This window comes from Pleurodeles waltl, chromosome 4_2 (assembly GCF_031143425.1).
Source record: "Pleurodeles waltl isolate 20211129_DDA chromosome 4_2, aPleWal1.hap1.20221129, whole genome shotgun sequence".
NCBI classification, from domain to species: Eukaryota; Metazoa; Chordata; class Amphibia; order Caudata; family Salamandridae; genus Pleurodeles; species Pleurodeles waltl.
This window is the reverse complement of record NC_090443.1, coordinates 869,656,618-869,677,933: the sequence shown is the minus strand read 5'-3', so window position 1 is coordinate 869,677,933 and position 21,316 is coordinate 869,656,618. Positions and strand designations below refer to the sequence as shown.

At 40.4% G+C, this 21,316-nt stretch overlaps 1 protein-coding gene across 1 annotated transcript in view; it reads right to left on the bottom strand.

Moving 5' to 3' along the window:
• NDC1 (NDC1 transmembrane nucleoporin) overlaps positions 1 to 21,316 on the bottom strand; it is a 168,252-nt gene that overhangs the window by 132,971 nt on the left and 13,965 nt on the right. The window contains exons 3-6 of the mRNA XM_069232644.1: positions 20,645 to 20,746; positions 19,679 to 19,853; positions 18,453 to 18,591; positions 15,372 to 15,480 (exon numbers count right to left, since the gene is read on the bottom strand). Of these exons, the coding sequence (XP_069088745.1) occupies positions 15,372 to 15,480; positions 18,453 to 18,591; positions 19,679 to 19,853; positions 20,645 to 20,746 (525 nt within the window). The remainder of the gene's footprint in view (positions 1 to 15,371; positions 15,481 to 18,452; positions 18,592 to 19,678; positions 19,854 to 20,644; positions 20,747 to 21,316) is intronic.

The following is a 21,316-nucleotide window of genomic DNA, read 5'->3' as shown; positions in this document are numbered from 1 at the left end:
CTAGGTATCTAGTTTTCAAAAATGCGCTAGTTTGCTAGGTTTCCCCAGGTGCCGGCTGAGCTAGACGCCACAATCCACAGGTAGGCACTTTGCAAAAAAACACCTCTGTTTTCTGTGGAAAAATGTGATGTGTCCACATTGTGTTTTGGGCCATTTCCTTTTGTGGGCGCTAGGCCTACCCACGCAGGTGAGGTACCATTTTTATCGGGAGACTTGGGGGAACACAGAATAGCAAAACAAGTGTTATTGCCCCTTGTCTTTCTCTACATTTTTTTCCTTCCAAATGTAAGGCAGTGTATAAAAAAGACGTCTATTTGAGAAATGCCCTGTAATTCACATGCTAGTATGGGCACCCCGAAATTCAGAGATGTGCAAATAACCACTGCTTCTCAACACCTTATCTTGTGGCCATTTTGGAAATACAAAGGTTTTCTTGATACCTATTTTTCAATTTTTATATTTCAGCAAATGAATTGCTGTATACCCGGTAAAGAATAAAAACCCATTGCAAGGTGCAGCTCATTTATTGGCTCTGGGTACCTAGGGTTCTCGATGAACTTACAAGCCCTATATATCCCCACAACCAGAAGAGTCCAGCTGACGTAACTGTATATTGCTTTCAAAAATCTGACATTGCAGGAAAAAGTTACAGAGTAAAACGTGGAGAAAAATGGCTGTTTTTTTCACCTCAATTTAAATATTTTTTTACTTCAGCTGTTATTTTCTGTAGGAAGCACTTGTAGGATCTACACAAATTACCCCTTGCTGAATTCAGAATTTTGTCTACTTCTCAGAAATGTTTAGCTGTCTGGGATCCAGCATTGGTTTCACACCCATTTCTGTCACTGACTGGAAGGAGGCGGAAAGCACAAAAAAAAGTAAAAATGCGGTATGTCCCAATAAAATGTCAAAATTGTATTGAAAAATTGGGTTTTCCAATTCAAGTCTGCCTGTTCCTGAAAGCTGAGAAGATGGTGATCTTGCCACCGCAAACCCTTTTGTTGATGCCATTTTCAGGGGAAAAAAACACGAGCCGCCTTCTGCAGCCCTTTTTTCCCTTTTGTTTTTAAAAAACAATCTTTTCACTGTATTTTGGCTAATTTCTTGGTCTCCTTCAGGGGAACCCACAAAGTCTGGGTACCTCTAGAATCTCTAGGATGTTGGAAAAAAAGGATGCAAATTTGGCGTGGGTAGCTTTTGTGAACAAAAAGTTATGAGGGCCTAAGCGCGAACTGTCCCAAATAGCCAAAAAAAGGCTTGGCATAGGAGGGGAAAAGGCCTGGCAGCGAAGGGGTTAAGGACTATCTCTTACATCTCAAATCGAATTTTAAAAAAGCACCAATGTATAACCACACAAACCTGAGAGCAGACACTGGCAAAAATATTGCATAGATTAAGTACGATATGCAGAATATAAATCTAAGAGTGAAATTATCGGAAAGTCAACTTAGACTTTATCTATGGCTGACCAGCTTACACCTACCATACTGAAGCTCAAACGGAGATGCTCATGGACAAGTGCCTCAAACACTGGTCCAGTCAGGATAACATTCATGTACCTAATCTGCAAATAGGCTCTGGAGGAAATGACATGACTGGACGCATGACAGACCTCATTCAGAACATCTTGAAAGAGCCCACAGACTTGCAAACTGGCACTGTGAGAAAGTATCCATGGAAAAAGCAAGCAGATGAGCGCCACGTACCACAGAATATTGTCGTCAAAATGTCAAATTATCCTCAGGGATCGAATTCTAAAACTGGTATGGATCATGAAAAATCCACAGAGTTCAGAAACAGCATTTTTTTTATTTCATGATCTTGTGTTAGCTACATTGAAGAGAAAAGAATATGGGGCCATCGGGAAGGAATTAATTAAGCGCATAGTAAAATGTGGCTTGGGCTTTCCAGGTGGCCACCGATTCATATGGAAAGAGAAAAGACTACCTTCAGATGAAGGCAAGAAAATCCTCAAAATTGAACAGGACATCAGATTGGAAGAAAGTGACCATCAACCACAAGGGCTGACTCAAGACCAAAGAGTCATTACAAGACAAGTTCACAGTCAAAGCAAGGCATGAATGACCAGATTTTTTTTTCAGAAACACAGGCTCCCCCATTAAGGAAGAAACTGTACCAGTATTCACGTAAGAGCATTTAACAAGAGCCTGGGACATTTTCCAAGTAGGTGCCCCACCCAGTAAGATTAATATATTGAACATGTCTCAATAGTTATAGAATCACGGGTCTTAACTGTCTGGATGGTCTAGACCAGTCACTGCATATGTGTTATGAATGTGGCAATATTCTGTATGCAACACCTTGCAGAGAAAGAGACCAAATTGACTATGGACATGGAGAGCTGCAATATCAGAATGTTTCAGCAACGATCCTGTGTGTTCATATTAATTTTTATATCCCAGATATCTCACAGGAAATATCTTCATATTAACTGTTCTATCCCTAAACACCTCACAAGAAATCTTCCAGATACAGGCATTAAAAGAACTGCTTGTAGAAATTGAAGGCAATATGGTGATAGCGGGGAGACTTCCATTTGGTCTAGTACCTCACTTTGGACAGAACATGCAGTCATTCACATCTATTGGAGCAATGAACCTGTCACCAAAGAAGGCGATGAGACGGTGGGTGTGTTGATATCTGGAGATAGCTTCGCTAACAACCCTATCATATATTTGCAAACAGATTTCATCTTCACTTCTCATTTGCTGCTCTATTCCATCTAGGAGTCAGGAAAGTTGGAGATTTCCATCTCTGGTCATGCACATACAGTAGTGACTTAGGAGGAATTAGGTGGTAGCTTTGAGAGAGTCAATTCACAACTACAGGCATCCTTTAGGTCCCCGTATACAGAGCTTTAACGGCAAAATAAGACAGAGTATTGTGAAAGGAAATGCAGGTCTTCATGCCTAGTAACAATCAGTAACTGTTCACTGAGACAGAGTTTCACCCACTGAAACAATGAGTAATGCTATGCTGTGCTAATCCCCTCAAACAATTCAACGTGTTTTATGCATTCTTGCCCGTTTGCAGACGAGGATAAGATGCAGGATAGAAAATTGGAATCCAGACACTGGAAGTCTCAGCTAGTGTTGGGCTTTCTCATAAGAAGAATTGAGAGACCCTTGAAAAGACCCAGATAATATACCGATCTTGGACACTAAGGCCCTCATTACGAACCTGTGGTCTCATGACTGCCAGGTTTGTGGTGGCAGTCCGAGCGCCAAATTATGACCACCAGAATTAGTTGTTCCGGCGGTCCTAATCCGCCAGGGCAGGGCTGCAAGCAGCGCTGCCCTGGGGATTAAGACTTAGTTTTCCGCCAGCGATTTCATAGCAGTAGCACCAGGATGAAAAGGCTGGCAGAGAACGGGTGCAGGTTGCCCCAGTGGGGCCCATGCACTTGCCATGGGCAGTGCAGGGGCCACCCTTGCCAGTACCATCGCAATCTTCACTGTCTGCAAACACTGCGAGGGTGCTGATGCATCCTGCACACTACAGCTTTGCCGCCAGCTCTATTACGAGTAGGAGACAATGCTGTAGGCCGTTTCCTCCCGCTGACCAAGGGGGAAATCTCCACAGTGGAATTTCGGCTTTACAATACATGCAATTACCACATAGATGCCTTTACCACGCCTGGTAAGTATATGTAAGGTAGGTATATTCTTCTTAAATACCTTAATTTATATTGTGTGGTGGGAGAACTCCTTAAGCCCCAGGACATACATAAATATTTCTTTTTTTTCTTTTTTGCCTTACCAATACCCACCCTTAAACCCGAATATTACCCTTACCTCCCTTCACCTGCACCCAGTCTTTAATCATAAAATTACCCTTGCTTCCCTTTAACACTATTCACCCCTCAGGGATGTGGAATTCCTAGCCCGACGCCGGGACATATTGTTTGGGGTCAAGTGCAACAAGTTTTCATGTTTATCTTGTCCTTGGGACAAGTAGGCCCAACCCCCTGCAGCACAAACCCTTTGGCTGACAGTTTAGAGAGAAAAGAACTGTCTGCAGTTGAGGTAATGAGTGCATCCACACGTTAATGCTGTTTGAAGTTGTATTTATATGGTTCATTAATAAAAAGTCTTCATTACTAGGATGAGAGCTGTAAATACATGTTTTAAGGTCACATTGTACTACTGACTGTGGTTCTAGTAAAAAAAATATTAAAAAAATGTGTACACATTTGAACAGTTTAACAATATGAGGCTAAGTATTATGCACCCAGAATGCTCTCTGATTAGATGCAAATGTTTGCAGAAGATTGTAAGCAAGAGTGATGATTCTTTGCTTTAAAAATAACATGTCCCGAAAAAAATGCAAGTAGGAAAAAAAAGGTTTCACTAATATGAACTTTTAGGTGCTATTTCTTTGAAGTGTCATTTAGTAAAATGTGTTGACGCATGCTAGTAATTCCCAAACATATTCCTAACTGAAAATCAGTATAACCTTTTTCGAGAAGATGGGAAGCATGAAAATAAACAAGCATTGGCAAAGCCAACCAATCCAACATTTTGTGAATTCTTTGGTTTCGAAAGTGCGTGTCTTGTTCTGACATGGCTTTTGTAACACTTTACTGTTGTGGGAGATGCTAGGCCCTCACCATTGTAACAAACAGTGGCAAAAAGAAAAACATTTTTTTGGTCTCAAAAAGCACACATTGCCACTAGTGGCGTAACAAAGGCTTGCAGCTCCTCTCCAAGGGAGGGGTGGGGGTGTGGGGGCTTGGAATGTTGAGGACCTCCATGTTCTTTGCAGGGGAGGCCCCTCCAGTTTCGTTACACCACTGATTGCCACAGTAGTTCCTGGCACTGAACAGAACTACTCGGTACCATTATGCTCCTTGTGGAAGAGTGGAATGTGATCACTCACAGTAAAGCCAGCCGATAGAGAGAAAGAGCAGTTTAATAAAAACAAAATGTCTTTGTTAACACCAGACCTAATTAGGGACCCAATTCTTAAAGAAAGCCACAAAAGTGCACCCATGGTATATGTCTTTGAAGTAATGGCTTTCATGAATTGACAAGAACTTACTGAAGTAGACCAGGAAATCATACTCCTAGAAAATATTTGTGAACTGTATTTTAGCACGAGCAATATATATGTGTGGATTTGTTCATGTGAAAATCTATTGAGCATTTACAAGTTCACTTTCCCTTCAACCACTTTTTTCTCAACCCTGGAAGAACGTCTACTTCTGCCATTTTCAGGAGTAAATTTCCAATCATTCTCATTATGGGAAAAGATTAGAGAAAAGTTTATGAAAATCCTTGAAACATGCAAACTAGTAGGTTTGCAGACTCAAAGGCATTCCAGCCCTGGAACTATTGCTTACTGCTTCCTCCAGCCCCAGTATGCAGATCTGCAAGATGGTGGCAAAATAAGCAAATTGCAATAGTAGGGATTGAAAATGCAAGTATTCAAGCCCTATTATAGTAGTAGCCCTGGCATAATCAGAAAGGTTATGATCAGAGCTCTTACATAATGAGACTACTGCCATAATTTGTCACCGCACTACATAGCACCAGAGAGACAAGTAGAATTGTTTACAGGACAAGCAGATTTAAGAAGCAACCTGCCCCTTGGACAAGTAGATATTTTATTAAGTTCCACAATACCCATGTCTCCTAAACCCTAAAATTACCATTTAACTTTCCCACCCTTAAAATCCGAAAAATATTCTTACCTCCCTTTACCACTACCTCCATGTAGGCTTGTTTTGTTTTCTAAATATGATAAGTGATATTAATTTTTTTTTTTTTTTTTTTAAACCTATGTGGTAAAGGTACAAATGCTTACCTTTGTGGTATTTACCTTTATGGTAATGGGCACTGCATACTAACGACTGTGTTCTAAAGGCAGTTTCCCACCCAAACATAGCTTGTGTGTACAAAATTGCTGAGATTATACAGCATGGCATTTCTGTTAAATGCAATATAAACTGAAAAGAGTATTAAAAAGATAAAGCAAGTTCACAGTTCTTTAAGGCGAACACATCCTAAAATACTCCCTTATGCCATAGTCTGGTATGTCTTTAAGGACAACAGGAGAGTGGTCTTGGAAACGTCTGCCAGTTTAGCAACTGAGAAGGGTCACACAGAAAATAAACTAAAAGCCACACTTAAAAAACTGGAGGAAACATATGCATAAATCCCATTGTATAAATGAGTGCGGTCTAGTAATGGCGGAACAACAAGCACTGCTAAGGGTGACCGCGAGGAACCAGCTCAGGGTCATCCTTCCAACACACATAATACACATACAAAGTTGCATATCCTGAACACTGCTTCCAATACAGTGGGCTCACCCATATGAATATTTTCAAAGTATAGAATTGCAGTAACGTATCCTGCTTGGGGGGAGGTGGGGTTGAGTATACAGCCTTGACCCCTCTGACTTCAATTTGCTATTAATGGTAAAAGATGAGGGCTCAATATAGGAAGTCAGCTGAAAAGGTTTTATATCAATTATTCATAACACCGGTGCCACTGCATCACAACTTCATTACAGCTCCCAATACCTGGTGGCAATGTCTAACGGAAAGAGGTACCATGATTCAAATGTGGTGGTCATGCTCAGTTACTCGAATGTTCTGAAAACAATTCTGGGTCAGCTTAAGGGAATATTGGAGTTTCTCTTCTGGAGGGGTCCATCTAAATCGGGTACTTTGAAACAAAGGGTGGCTAGGCCTGGGCTTTTCTTATACAGCTAATGGGTGCCTCTAAGATGTTAACTGCCATATTCAGAAGAAACAAAGCTGACTCATGCCATAAACTGAGGCATCTCTTGGCCGGTGGAGGAAAAAAAAAAAAAAAAAAAAAAAAGGAGTTAGTTTGCCAAGAGGTGAGCTCCCATTTCTTCTTTTTTCAGGGAGTTCCACTTCAATGCTTCCACCATGTGGTTGTGTATCTTTTGGGAGGCTACTACACTTGTTCATCCTTGCACTTCATTGTCCTGTGCTAATGCCTACCTGTGCCTGCTTGGGAGGCAATGGAGAGAGATAAGGGTCATTACTACCACATTTGTTTACTGACTGAACTTCCTTTTTGTTTACAAACTTGACACAAAAATCAATTAAAGGAATACTGCAAAAAGAAAACCAAAATTCAAACTGCTGCACATAAAAAAATAAACACATGGTAGATCATATGGAATGAGTAGGACACGATGCTGAAGATGAAGGATACTGGAAAGGCGAGGGAACCCGAAGTTACTGGGTAATGGAATGAGTTACTGGTACCCAATTTATTACTATAAAGAAGCAGGGCTTGACACCCTCACCCCACCTCCTTTTGTTGAACAAATGGTGTATGACCACTCCAGTCCGAGGAACAAAAAGCAAGGACAAGAAAATATTTTTAGCCAATTCTGAATTAGAACTGCACCTGATGTGGCAGGGGAGGGGTGGAGCTGCATGGTGAGCTGTTTGTTTAGTGTTTTCTGCTCTAAAAAGTTAACAAACATATTTAAAAAAATTAATGCACCTGGTAAGGTATCAAAATGTAAGGCACTAGATCTTATAGACAGAGTTGCAAATAAAAGGGTTAATCTCACAAGGGCTACAACAAAGGCATCCATTAGGGTACTGGCGCCATACCCCTCCACCCTTGAAATTTGCATTCTCTCAAATTAACATTTGCCCTTAGTCACATAGATGAAATATGATATGTATAATAAATTATAGTGTGCACCTGGAATAACTCTTGCACTGAGAGGTTAGGCAGCCAGGCACTTTCAAGCAGCACAAACACAAGCTTGCATGGACATCATTCTGTGCATAACATGACACAGGGCTTAACTCTGAACAGCTCCCATACCCCAAACAAAATATCAACTGCAAACTATCAACCTTGTAGCACCAAAATAACAGTCATGGGCCACTGACTGCATTGCGCAGTCCAAGGATAAGGTGGCATGTCAGTTTCATGCAGATCCGACCCTGCTTATTCAACACTGGATAAACACATGCACCTCTGTAACTTGACACTGCTGGTCAGAATCCAGAACAGTCTGCTTCAAAATGAAAAGATAGTACGCTGCTAATCACAGGAAAGGTACAAGATTTTGCATTCTGCAAAGCTCATGGGAATGCCAAGTGATGTATTGATAGAAGAAGAATTGATAGAAGTGTTAGTTCTCTTCCCCTTTTGTGTTTTACAGCACCCATAACAAATGCTTTGTGAACACAAAGGAGCAAAAGTGTTGTGCATTACAAAAGACAGAAAAGCGTTGACATTTCTCCTATCAATTCAATAATGTGATTTAATAGTCCCCACTTTTTAAAATCTTTCATTGTATCCCACCACTCAGAGTTGAATAGCTGCCACTGAATGGAAACGTGTCTGCAGACTACTAACATAGTAAATGCTGAATAGTTGATAATTATCCTTCAGACAATAGTATTTAGTTGTGTGTGCATTAAGGTAGTTTTGGTTTTTGAAGGAAAAAATGGTTGACTGATGTATTATCTTTGTTTTGCTCAGTTCTGAGATTCCAAGCCCACAACGGCTCCCAGAGTTAGCCATAGACTATTCTGCCTCTTATCCTCAGTCAGGTTTTACTCTGAACTCTTTGACGCTTCTGCAACAGGAAAATCATCCAGTTGTCAACTTATTGGTAAACCCATGGAAAGGGTCTATACCAAGACCTTCAGACAAATATCTCTAGATCAAGTAGTACTAGACAGCCCGGTTGTCATTGTGTACATTTCTGATTTCACAGTTAGTATTTAGCTGTGTTCAAATTAAAGTACTTAATCCTTTTTAAAAGTACAAATGTTAAACCTGGACTAAAAAATATTTTTTACTAGGCGGAGTTTAATTTGCAGCCCTCTTTAGTTAATATATGTAGTTTATACTCAATTCCTGATGCAATAAGACAAAAGATAGTTAAGTCTGACTTGACCTGGAAACATTTGGAATACCTTGCTTTAGTCAGTTGCATGTTGGATAGCCAATAACCTTTTCAAGTTGAACGCAGATAGAGACTCATCCTTAGACCTGTAACTCCTTTTGGTAATCTCTGTCACTTGGCTCATGCTCTGTCTCACTACTATGATTCACATGTTGGTGTTACTAGAAACACTGATCTTACCTTCTGCCTATCTTTCAACTACATCACTAGTATTTGTTACTTGGGGCCATTGGAATTATGCTATTTCGCACCAGCAGCGTTTTCTGCATAATTATGCATATCACATAATCCATCAGCTACTACATAAACTGTAGATTTTAACAAAACATTGTTTTTCAGCTCAAACGGATCAAAAGTTACTAAAAATGCTGTGACATGTTGCCGCTGCTGTAGAAGGCTCTTTTCAAAAGCTGACTGGTCCCGTTCCTATTGCTTACTGTGCATTTTGGTATCAAACTTGTACTAATGAGGTGAAAGGGTTTACCAGACAGTGTTAACCTGTATTAAAATGACAAAATAAAGGAGTAATAGGATCACAAAATGTGCTGTTTAACACCGCAAATTGCCTTTTTTTGCTGCATAAGTTAGGCAAACCTGCTGCACAATTTGGTCTTCCTCTGCCGCATAAGTCCAGTGGTCCTGATGATAGTCCTACTTGAAGAGCTTAAGGAAAATTATTTCTTCCCTCTGAGTTGTAGGGCGAGGGTTATTGATCCAGGCAGCTATCTCATCCAGTTTGGATTATAACAATGCAGTCTTTCTGGAATTGCCTATATGTGTTATCCACTGTGTTGGAAAATGGCCCTCTCCGAAGGATAACACTTTTTGCCTTCCTCCTCCTCTTTTTCAGACCTTGTTTTTGTTGGTTTAGAACTCTGGGCACTTGAACACTGCTAACAGTGCTAAAGTTCATATGCTCTGTCCCATAAACACAGTAACGTTGGCTCATACCCAATTGGCATATTTAATTTACTTGTACGTTCCTGGTAAAGTACACTAGATGTGCCCAGGGCCTGCAAATTAAATGCTACTAGTGGGTCTGCAGTACTGATTTGTGCCACCCAAATAACTAACCCCTTAACCATGTCTCAGTCTCAAGCCTGCCATTGCAGGGCCTGTGTGGTAGTTCACTGCCACTTCGACTTGGCATTTAAAACTAATTGCCAAACATTAAACTCCCCCTTTTATTACATACAAGTCAACCCATAGAGCAGGGTGCTATGTAAGTAAAAGGCAGGACATGCAACTTTTACATGTCCAGGTAGTGAAGAACACCCAAAGTCATTTTCAAAAGTGTGAAGCCTGCTCCTCTAATAGGACAGTATTGGAAATTCCCTTATATACTTTTAAGTGGTAATTTCTTATTTGAAAGGAGTGGCATTGTCATGTTTGGTATGGCTGGAATGGTAGCAAGAAATCCTGCTTACTGGTGAAGTTGGATTTAACATTACTATTTTAGAAATGCCACATATAGAAAGTAGGCATTTCTCTGCACTTACTGCTCTCTGTGCCTTTCAGCCTGTCTCGAGTCTACGTCTGGCCTGTGCTGGTTGACAGCTCCCTTTATGCATTGCACCCAGACAGCCATAAACACAGGACACTCAACTGCATCTGCATACTGATGGGTCTTCCTGGACAAGAAGGGTGGAGGGGCTCTCACTTACATTTCAAAGGCAAGTGGTTTGACCTCGCAGAAAGGACTGATTCCTCCCCCCACCCCAGATTTCTTGGCAGGCAGGACTGGGTTGAAAGGGGAACCGGTGCACTTCAAAACCACTCTTTGAAGTTTCCCCACCTTCAAAGGTACACGTGGGTGTATGTATACTGGGTCTGTGACCCCATCAATTCAGACATTGCTGGACCTACAACTGGACTCTATCAGAAGGACAGTCATGCTGCCCAAAGGACTCAACTGACCTGCATTTTCAGTAGGACTGCTCTCCTGCTTGTTGCCCTGCTGTCTGCAGCCCCCCGACTCTTCTGGAAGGATTTTGCCTTCCCCCACAAGTGACTTCCAAGGCAGGGGTGTGGAATTTACTAACATATCTACTTGTTCATGGGACAGGTTGCTTCATAAATCTACTGGTCCTGTAAAAAAAACATTTACTTGTCTCTTTGGTGTCATGTAGTGCGGTGACAAATTATGCCAGCAATCTCATTATGTAAGAGCTCTGATAATAACCTCTCTGATTATGCCAGGGTTAATACTATAGCAGGGATGAATATTAGAAACTTGAATCCCTACTACAGTAATTTCCTTATTTTGCCACCTTAACACAAATCTACATACTGGGTCTGGAGGAAGCAATAAGCAATAGTTCCAGGGTTGGAATGCCTTTGAGTCTGCGCAAACCTACTAAACTGCATGATTTAGGGATTTTCATCAGCTCTTCTCTAAACGTTTCCCATGCCGCGAACGGTTGGAAATGTATTCCTGACAAGGGAAGAAATACAAGTTCTTCCACGGGTGGGGAAAAAAAGTGGTGGGGGGGTAAGGTGAACTACCAAATGCTCAATAGATTTTCGCAGGAGCAAGTCTACTACATATCCATATGCACTTGTGCTAAAATACAGTTCACAAATATTTTCTAGGAATAGGATTTCCTGGTCCACTTCTGTAAGTTCTTGTGAATTCATTAAAGCCACTAATGCAAATACATATACCATGGGTGCACTTTTGTGACTTTCTTTAAAATTGGGTCCCCAATTAGGTCTGGCATTAACTAAGACATTTTATTAAAATTCTATTCCTCTGTCTATCCATCTATCGGCTTGCTTTACTGTGAGTGAGAGCAATCTGCCCTTCCACAATGAGCATATTGGCACAGTTTTGCTCAGTGCCAGGAACTACTGTGTGCTTTTCGGGAGCAACATTTTTTTTTGCTTGTTGCCAATGTTTGTTACAATGTTGAGGGCCTGGCACCTCTCAACAATAAAGTGTTACAAAAACCATATCAAAACAAGATACGCTTTGACAAAACCAAACAAAACTGACAACCAATGTCAGGTTGTTGGTTTTGCCAGTGCTTGTTTATTTTCAGGTTTTCCATAATCTTGCTGATTTTCCATTATTATGAATATTTTGGGAAATGCTACGATGCATCAACACAGTTTACCGAATGATGCTTAAAAGAAATAGTACCTCAAATTTCACAATAAATGAGCACAACGTTTTTTCCTACTTGCATTTTTTTGTGAACATTTCATGTTGAAAGCAATGAATCATCAATGTTGCTCACAAGCTTCTACAAACATCTGCATCTAATCAGAGATCATTCTGGGAGCATTATGCGTAGCCTCATTGTGAAACCTTTCAAACGTGTGTGTACCCATTTTTTTTTTTTACTGGAACTACTGTCAGTAGTGCAGTGTAACCTTACGTTTATTTAGATTGTTCCCACTAATAATAAAGGCTTTGCATTAACAAACCATAAATACAAGTTCGAACAGCATTAATACATGGACACAAATATTACCGTAACTGTAGACAGTTACATTCCCTGTAAACTGGCAGCCAAAGAGTTTGTTGCTGCAGGGGGTTGGGCCTACTTGTCCCAAGGACAAAATAACCATGAACTCTTGTTATCCTTGACCCCAAACAATATGTCTGGTGTTGAATACCACACGTCTGCCAAGGGCTTGGACTGAGCCTGCCTCCTGTTAAGAAGTCTCAAGGCTAACAAACACTTCACCAGAAGGAGGAAATCCCCTGTGCGGGAAAATTGACGCATCGTCTGCAGAATTGGCACAGCGCCTGTCTAGCGGCTGGAAATAAATAAAGCGCCACAGTGCCAGTTTCATCATTGCAGTACATTTTGGATTTTACACGCATCGTCCTGGGGCGTCAAAATATCCCTGCACCGCAGTAATGAGCCAAGGCTCAACACCCAGAAATCGACACATCATGCCAACAAGAAAAGAATCAACACATTGTTTTACTTTCCGACACATCACCTCCTCTGCGGCCTCCAGTGTCATTATTTTTGACACATCCATAATGATATTTGTGTTTCGACCACTGACTTCACGTTGCACTTAGTTTAACAGCACACATTGGTGACCACTAGCTTCAATTTACCTATTGACTTTACTTTATGTCTAACTTTGTGTTAGCCACTGCCAGTTTGGAGGTGCAGATGTTAGAAGTGCAGAAGCTGCAAGTATTTTTTCTGCGCACATGGTTATGCTCATGTTTTCACTCTGCGTGTTTTTCTCACCAAAGGGTAAGGCATAACATGGGGGAGTTAGAGAGAGAAGAATGTACTAAGATTATGTTACGTCAGGGAACGGTTTGGTTTCGGAAGAGCACCTTGGGATCCTGGCCAGTTCGAACGTGTTCCTTTCAAAATTGACCTGAAGTCCTCAGCATTTTTTAACAACAATTTGCGGAGCGGGAGGGGTTTTCTGGAAATCTCCACTCTGGCTTTTGTAAGATATATAAGAGACTGAGACCAGATTGACGAGGAACTGATTCAGACCACTGGCAGGATCGGGACGCTGATGCCTATCAATCTTCACATAAGAATAGATCTCTTTCTCTTCAAGGTCGATCTTGGGGTCAACGGCCTGTTGTTGGCAGGAGAAAGATGAGGCAGATTCAACTGTGACCCATGGTCATGATTTTTTAATTCTTATTATCTGCTTTGCATTGTGCATGAAAATATATATTTGCTGTTTATAAATTGAAGTAGAGAATTCTTTGTACATGTTTTCATTTTATTGCTGCGCACATTTTTGCATGTGCACTGTCGGTTGTACTGACCTTTCTTTACGAGCCTTGCAGAGTGATTTAATAAATGTATTTCCTAGACTAAGAGTTGTATACCAGAGATTCTTTTCAGTGTGTGTGTATTTCATCTCAGTCCGTAGTGAAGCAAAATACACATCCCAGATACTGTGTGTTAAAAAGACACAATCACTGATTCTTATGGATTAAGACCCAACTAAACCTTTAAAAAGTGATTTCGTGCATATTGGATTCTTGTCATTCTGGTCTTATTTTATTCAGATAAATATGATCTATTTTGCTATACTGGTATGGAGTACTTTTTGTGGTGTTTTCCCTGTGTTACTGTTTGAGATATTGCACAAATACTTTACACACTACCTTCTAGGTTAATCCTGCCTACACTGTGCTAAGCTACGGAGGGTGACCATAGGATAATTTAGGTTGTGCTGTGACTTATCTGACTATGATTACGGTCCCTACTTCGTCAGTGTGCATAACTCTGCCAACTAGAAAGCCAGTTTCCAACATATTGCCTTAAGATTGTTCAAAATGCAGGTGTAACGTGTCACTTCACCTCAGTGTGCTCTAGTTATATCCCACTTTGATTTCCTCCATAGCTTACCACTGAATAAACAGATCTTGTTTAAAACACTCTACATGGTACACAAGGGATTTTCTAGCACTAGGACTTGCTACTTGTCCTCGGGATCTCAGCTTCTGCCAGATTTGCCCTCTCACAAGCTTTGTCCCTCTTCTCATGCACTCTTGGTTAGGCCTGGGTTCCATCGCACTATAGCAGGCAGACACTCTTTCATGGGTTGGGCTCTTATTCAGAGTTTACTGGGGGGGAACTCTACCAATGTGATTGGTGTGCCTGTGAATGTTCAGGGTGCTGCACGTTAAAGTCAAGCGTACAGGCATTGCCAACACTCTGCATTGTCGAATTCCATATTGGCACAGAAAATGTACCATGGTTTATAAGAAGAATGAGGATTATTAATGCCATTTCGTGCCACTGCGACTCTGCTGCAAATTTAAAAGCCAGTGAAGAGATGAGACAAGGAGTCGAAACTTTCAGTCTTATTTCTTGCTACCTTTTATATTCGTCTGCATGAGCGGTCTCTTTAATTTGCCTAACCATATTATGGCTATACATATAAAGACATTTAAAATCCAAGCAAATCCTATTTTCAGGATTGTCAGTGCGGCAGAGCTGCAGCTCTCCAAAAGGGCTCCATTTAGCAGAATACCAAAAGAATTTCTGCAAAGGAAATTGGCATGGCACGTGATGTAGAAACACTATGCTGCTTTTTGCATCAATCAAGTCAAAACATTATCAAAGTACAACACTGCTAATCATCCTAAAAAGGTAAAGCAAGAACTGAAATAGCTTTTCATAACATCATAATGTGGCTGTAGGCGCCTGTGTGTTTTGGGATGTGGTATAGATTGATTTTAAGGTACAAGGATTGAAATGCTCTGGAACTCCACATCCTGGGGCCATTTTCAACGGGTCCATTCAAAGTATTCTGGATGGCCCTCACTGCAAACTTTTCTTTACAAAAAGTACACATAGAAGAACAGAGACTGGAGGGGAGGGGGTAGCTTATTATGCTCTTGTTTTAACCACTTTTTCAAAACGTAACAAGCTGCAGGAGCTAGATTATGTTGCAAAAGTAATAAATCAAAGAAAGCCTCTTACCCAACATGTAGTAAGTAATAAAAAAATTCCGAACAAGATACAATGATTCCACGCAACCATGCTTTATCAGAAGGGACAATGATCTTCTAAAGCACAAGTACTTGTATTGCTGAAAAAAAGGAAAAGACACTTTAGAAAATCCAGGACAGGAGTTAAAAAGCTAAATCAAACAGTGTGAAAAATGTGAAACACACTAGATCTTTCACAGACAAATCCCCAGATCACACCACTCTATATAGCAATTATACAGAAAAGGCAAACCTGTTGCAACATCGCATCATCTAATTATAAAATAGTGACTCAGAGGCTGGAGACTGCTTTGATCAAACATAGGCTTCAGATACATCATTTGAACAGAACATCTTTATCTTCAAACCTTAATCTAAACAGATTTTTGAATAAAGAAGGCGGTAGCTGTAGTGAACTAAGAAGGAAGTCCATCTACCAGATGAAGGAAAAGACAATATCTAATACACCCAGGGCCTCCTCGTAAGAATCATCACAAATGGACTAATTATTTTGAATGTGTGCATTAAATTGGAGAATTTTGCCAAGGTTTGCCACATGACGTTTGCTGAGAAGTTCAAGTTCATAAAACTAGTGTTATAGAAAATGACATTGGTGAAAATAGCTTTTCAAAGATATTTTGTGTGTGACAAATCTGCAGAATCAAGCTATAAAATTAGCTTATTTTAAAAGATGTTGACATGGATAGAAAGACTCCCTATAATTATTAACACTCCTTTCCCAAACACCTCAAACCTTCAAGAAAGTACAAGGTTATTGCAAGTGAAAAAAAAATGAATCCAAGATGGAGGTGTAGTCAGCCCTGTCTGTACACTTTCTCTCTACCCCTCCAGCAATAGAAGGTACATCAACCACAGGCCCTTACTGATTCTTACTGAGACCACAGCATCAGGAGGAGCTGCAAGAAGGTTTCAGATCAACTGAGGCTTTGCGCCACCACTTGAGGCTGAGGCCACCTAACACCTATGTAGGACTGCCATTTAGGGGTGGGAGAGGGATGGACCAGCAGTGGCAAAAAGTAGAGCGGAGCAGACAGTCTTGCAGGCGGCGCACAGAAAGCAGTGGATGTGGAAGGTGAAATGGCTTCAGTCTGATCTCAGATCTCCTCCCAGACCTACAGAAAAGCAATTAGGCAGAATTATTCAGATGTGTGGAGCTGCACATGCCACTTCCAAAATGCTAGCAGGACACGCCTGTAAAGTCAAGCCTTGGCATGGGACAAAAAAGAAACAGGCTGTCCTTTCGCAAGTGAGACACTGGGGGCAAGGGATCTGAAACAAAAGAGCCATGAACTGTGTATGGCTGGGTGACAATAGAGCCCCAAGGAAAAACCATGAAGCCTGCAGTAGCCTGGTGAAGGAGAGGGGAGAGGACTATCCAACTTGTAATGGAGGTACGGTGGGACATAACGGGCTGATCTCGACAGGCTAATACCTACCATATGGAGCATGAAGTGGTACAGAGCATGGTTGAGCACCACTCCCAAACCTCACTGGTCATGGTGATACCTATTCCAGGACAACTAGGGACAGAGAAAACGGATAAATCACATCCTGGCTACAGCAGGGACTATTCAAAGGGACTCTGCTGAGAAACTGACCTTTAGTGCCATCAGCAGGGACATCCAACTGTGTGGAGATTGGGTTTTCCACTCCTAATGCAAACTGGGCCCTGGTTAACCAGTTTCTGGTAAAGAGTGGTCAGCTCCTGAAGGGAGAAGCCACCCCACAAAACACAAGACCTGAAGACCAAGCAGCGGTGACTGACTGTGTACGTTTCAAAATAACAACCTGGATCTGCGGGGTGGGCACCTGCAGAAGGAAAGATGGCTATCAAGTCAAAGGAACCAAGTTGGTAAACATGGGTATGCATTTACCATGATCAAAGTAGTACATCTGTTTGATTCCTAGGTGTAGGGCCAGGATGGAGCTCAGACTGGCATGGGTTGAGAAGGTGCTTTCATACCTTGAGTGAGCAGGGAGAGTAAGGGAGGGTTAAACATTTGGATCTAATGGCCTCCAGTTGAATGCCTCGATTGGTTGTCTAACCTGCTTTCTGTACAAGCTTCTGGGACACTTTACACTTCATTAAGGACGGTATAACAGATACGTCTCTTGGATACTGAAAAGGACAAAAGAAAGGTTTAAAAAAAAAAAAAAAAAAAAAAAAAAAAAAGTGTGGATTGGCTGCTAAATGTTTCCAATAAACTATTAATTTAAAGAAATTGAGATGTGTTTGTGATATTGTCTAATTTGGTTAAAAGAGATAATGTATATGGACAAATGAAGGACCATTACATTTACCTGTTTCAGAAATAACTATATAAGCAATCACTTATTTCAACTCATAAATGACTTTTTACACAAAGTGTGTACATGCTTGTATAGTATTTTATTTTAGGAAATACATGTGTATTTTACCAATATTGAGCCCAAAAACTTCTCAATGAAGATTTATAAGTTTCTCCATTTTACTGAAGTGCATATTAGTTCTGCTGCACGCCTAGTAGAATTGTATCTACATTTTCTAAAACAGCACTTTATTACGTTTACACAGTATGCCTGCAACTAGGCTATGCCTTTAAGAAAATAAATGCACCTTTTAGAAATGTTGCAGGTAGCTGCCCAACATACTAGAAATACACAGGAACAGATGGAGCATGAAAGATCAAAACTAACTCTGGTCTCAATTCACTTCTGAATACGATTTTATGGCAGAGGCAAAATGAGTCTATGGACTGCACCATAGTCATGAAGTTCCTGTGATCGAAAACAATTACCATGGTCATAGATCACCTTTAGCAGAGGGTATAAAAGAAATACAGTCTACTCTTCATGAGGTTTCAAGTTTCAATAACAGTACCTCACACCCTCAATTGAAAGCTCTTAACAAAAGAACAAGTTGAGTCAAGTACAATCAGCTACATTCCACTAATATAAAAGTTTAGCAAAGAGAAGCAGAAGGGCACTCACATGCTACTGGCATCTGAATTCTTAAATGAGGGCTAAGCCAGTCAAACATTCATAAATGAGAATCCTCATTGTGCAGTCTTACCTGTATAGCTGGAAAAGGCAGATAGTTCATGTTGTGGATAAAGAACTGAAGGCTGTAACTATATCCGATAAAAGCTCCAGCCAAAAGAATAAAAAGGTGGTATTCATTAAGGCACATGTGTATAACGGATCCATCTGGGCTAGAGATAAAGACAGGTTTTCATTAATTAATGTGGCAGGAACTATCATCACTGATGAAAAAATAAAGCTCACAGACATTAATCACCATTATACATTTTGCAGCCTAGGATCAAAAGTCTCTTGACTATGACATGTCCAGTATGGTCACTGAAGATCTACAGCGAAATTAAAAATTGACTTGCACGTAAGCATATCTCTTTGAAAGGGAGCACAATACGAATCAAGTAGTGCACTTTAAAGCATAGTAGGCTGAAAGATTCAACTGAAAAGGAATAAGATCTGAATTCTAGTTTATAGTTACAGGAAGGGGCAGGAAATTAAATTTGGAAGGGGATTAGGATTTGCAAAGGCCTCTTTGTCCACCTACTATAGAAACAATCTCCTACAACCTTCCACCTTCCAAACTCCCTCAGGGTCACGGGTTATCCACTGACTTGGATTATAAGGAAGGAGCTACATAGTGCAAAACTCTGGCTGGGACTTAAACATCAACCCTGTGCATCTTAATATCATGCTGGTATGCTTCCTGACAAACGCTTATGGTGAATGAAGGTTGAGGCCAAGAAACTCTGGCAGCAACCGAGCAGGAAGATGTCTCAAAAATTTCAGACTTAAGAGGGTGTGACGAAGGGGAGAGAGCAAGAAAGTGAAGGAGAAGAAAGAAAGGATTTTTTTGAGGAGGAGGGTTATTTGTCAGTGCAGTTACATTCCAGCAGCAGAACCTACACTTTTAAACATGCTGAAAGTTACAAACAGCAATTAAAAAGATTCTAAGTTAAAGGTCGTCCTGCCTCTGCATCCCTCCTTCTTGACACAAGAGGAAAACTTCACAGCGATCACCCTCTTTATACAGACGACCACAGGTTTTGTACCAGTCATCAACTATTGTATGAAAGATTTTGGATTTATAAATCAGTAATACACTGACTAATTTGGGTTTTCAGATGTAAAAATAATGTAATTGTGTGTTAACCTTTGGGTATTAACAAGATTTTCATATGTATTTTAATACAAGGAAGAAAATGGTACATCACTGAAAAAAAGCTAAAATAATCAATGAGATGAAGAAGAAGATTGCAAACTCACCTTTCTGTAGAAGAACACGGCACAGCAAGATACTGGTATCTATTCTTCGTCATAACTGCAGAACACCAAGCTAGTAGCATTCCCATCATGGCATGAACTATAGAATGAAGAACCTGATGTGGGTGGATCACTTTTCCAATCAAAGCAAATCGAGAGCAAGGAATCGAAGGCACAACTGCAAGCAGAAAGCACAACTAAGCTTATCCAGGAAGACATAATACACTAGTAAATAAATAAACTATTTTAATACAGAAATACTTGCCAAAATATTTCATCAACCCTCCTGCCTTAGCATCAGTAACATAAATGTACCATCTCTCTATGCCACACTTAAAATAATTCCCTAACAGTACAAAAGATCTGGGATTCTACATTTTAGGCACTGAGAATTTCAACATACTTGGCCAATCCCAAAACCTACAGGAACCAATATAAATTAAATAGAACAAAAAAAAGCTAACACTTGAGATTTTATGTTATCATATTTCTGTACACCCTCAATGTGGTTATTTTTCAATCTAGCATTTCGCCTTGCTCTGTGTGCGCTTATTAAGGAAGCAAAATTTGTATTGCTTCCATTCTACCACCCTTCATTTACCAACATCAGCTAAACTGGAAAATAAGCCCCCTGTACAATCTACATAAACGTGACTTCAGTAGGAAATGTCCTCCAACTCTGCATAAAAACATGGGACAGATAAGCCTGGGTTAAGTCAAAAGCACCAATCGAGTAACTCAAAATCATTATAGACAATGCTTAAGAACACTGGAAGGAGGCAGCATAGCTTTAATTCTTAGTACCCTAACATATGCTAGTTAATTTCACACAGGGTTACAAAGCCCTAGCTCTACAAAAAACATTGAATCAGGATGGAGAGGATCAATATTATCCAATGCGCTGCCAAAATATGGTTACTTTCCGCGGGGAAGAGGAACTGAAACCTTAAAATGATGACCAAAACTTACCAGAATAAAATTCCAAATTGAAGACGCTTATGATCATCATCACCGCAGACATAAGCAACAAACAAAAGAATGTGTAAGAGCTTCTTAAATCATCAAGCGAATCTGGAAGCAATCAGAATGTGAACAGAGTTAATAAATACATGTGAAAGCAGTAGAAGCTTAATATTTTGAAGAGATAATTAAACAAAATGTTGATCTGTAGCACGCAGGGCACTGAGCATGATAATTGTGATATCAAAATACAGAAGACACATGCTTACTCCAATATTATTTCAATTTATCACAGATTTGGGTAAATGCGGTTCATTTAAAAACTTTGCAATGTACGATAAAACATACTGCGTGCCTGTAATTCAGCAGAAAAGCGTAAAGATAAGACCACACTGCTCGGCAGCTCCGAAGGAAACAGATAGTCATTTTAAACTATAAACCTTTAACATAATATCCAGTGATTACTTCCAGGCTAGCCCTCTCTGTGCTGTTCTGATTTAGGAGAGTGCACTTTCCAAGTAGCATCCTTAGGTTGGTGGGGCTATCTCTTGACAGAAAGGGATTGGTTAACACCTTCAGCGAGATTATTTTTATTTATTTGAAGTTGTTATATGGCACCTTATCGCTGGACGGAACAAGGCACTTTACAGAGAACCAAACCGTTAGCTTGAGTTTGCCAAG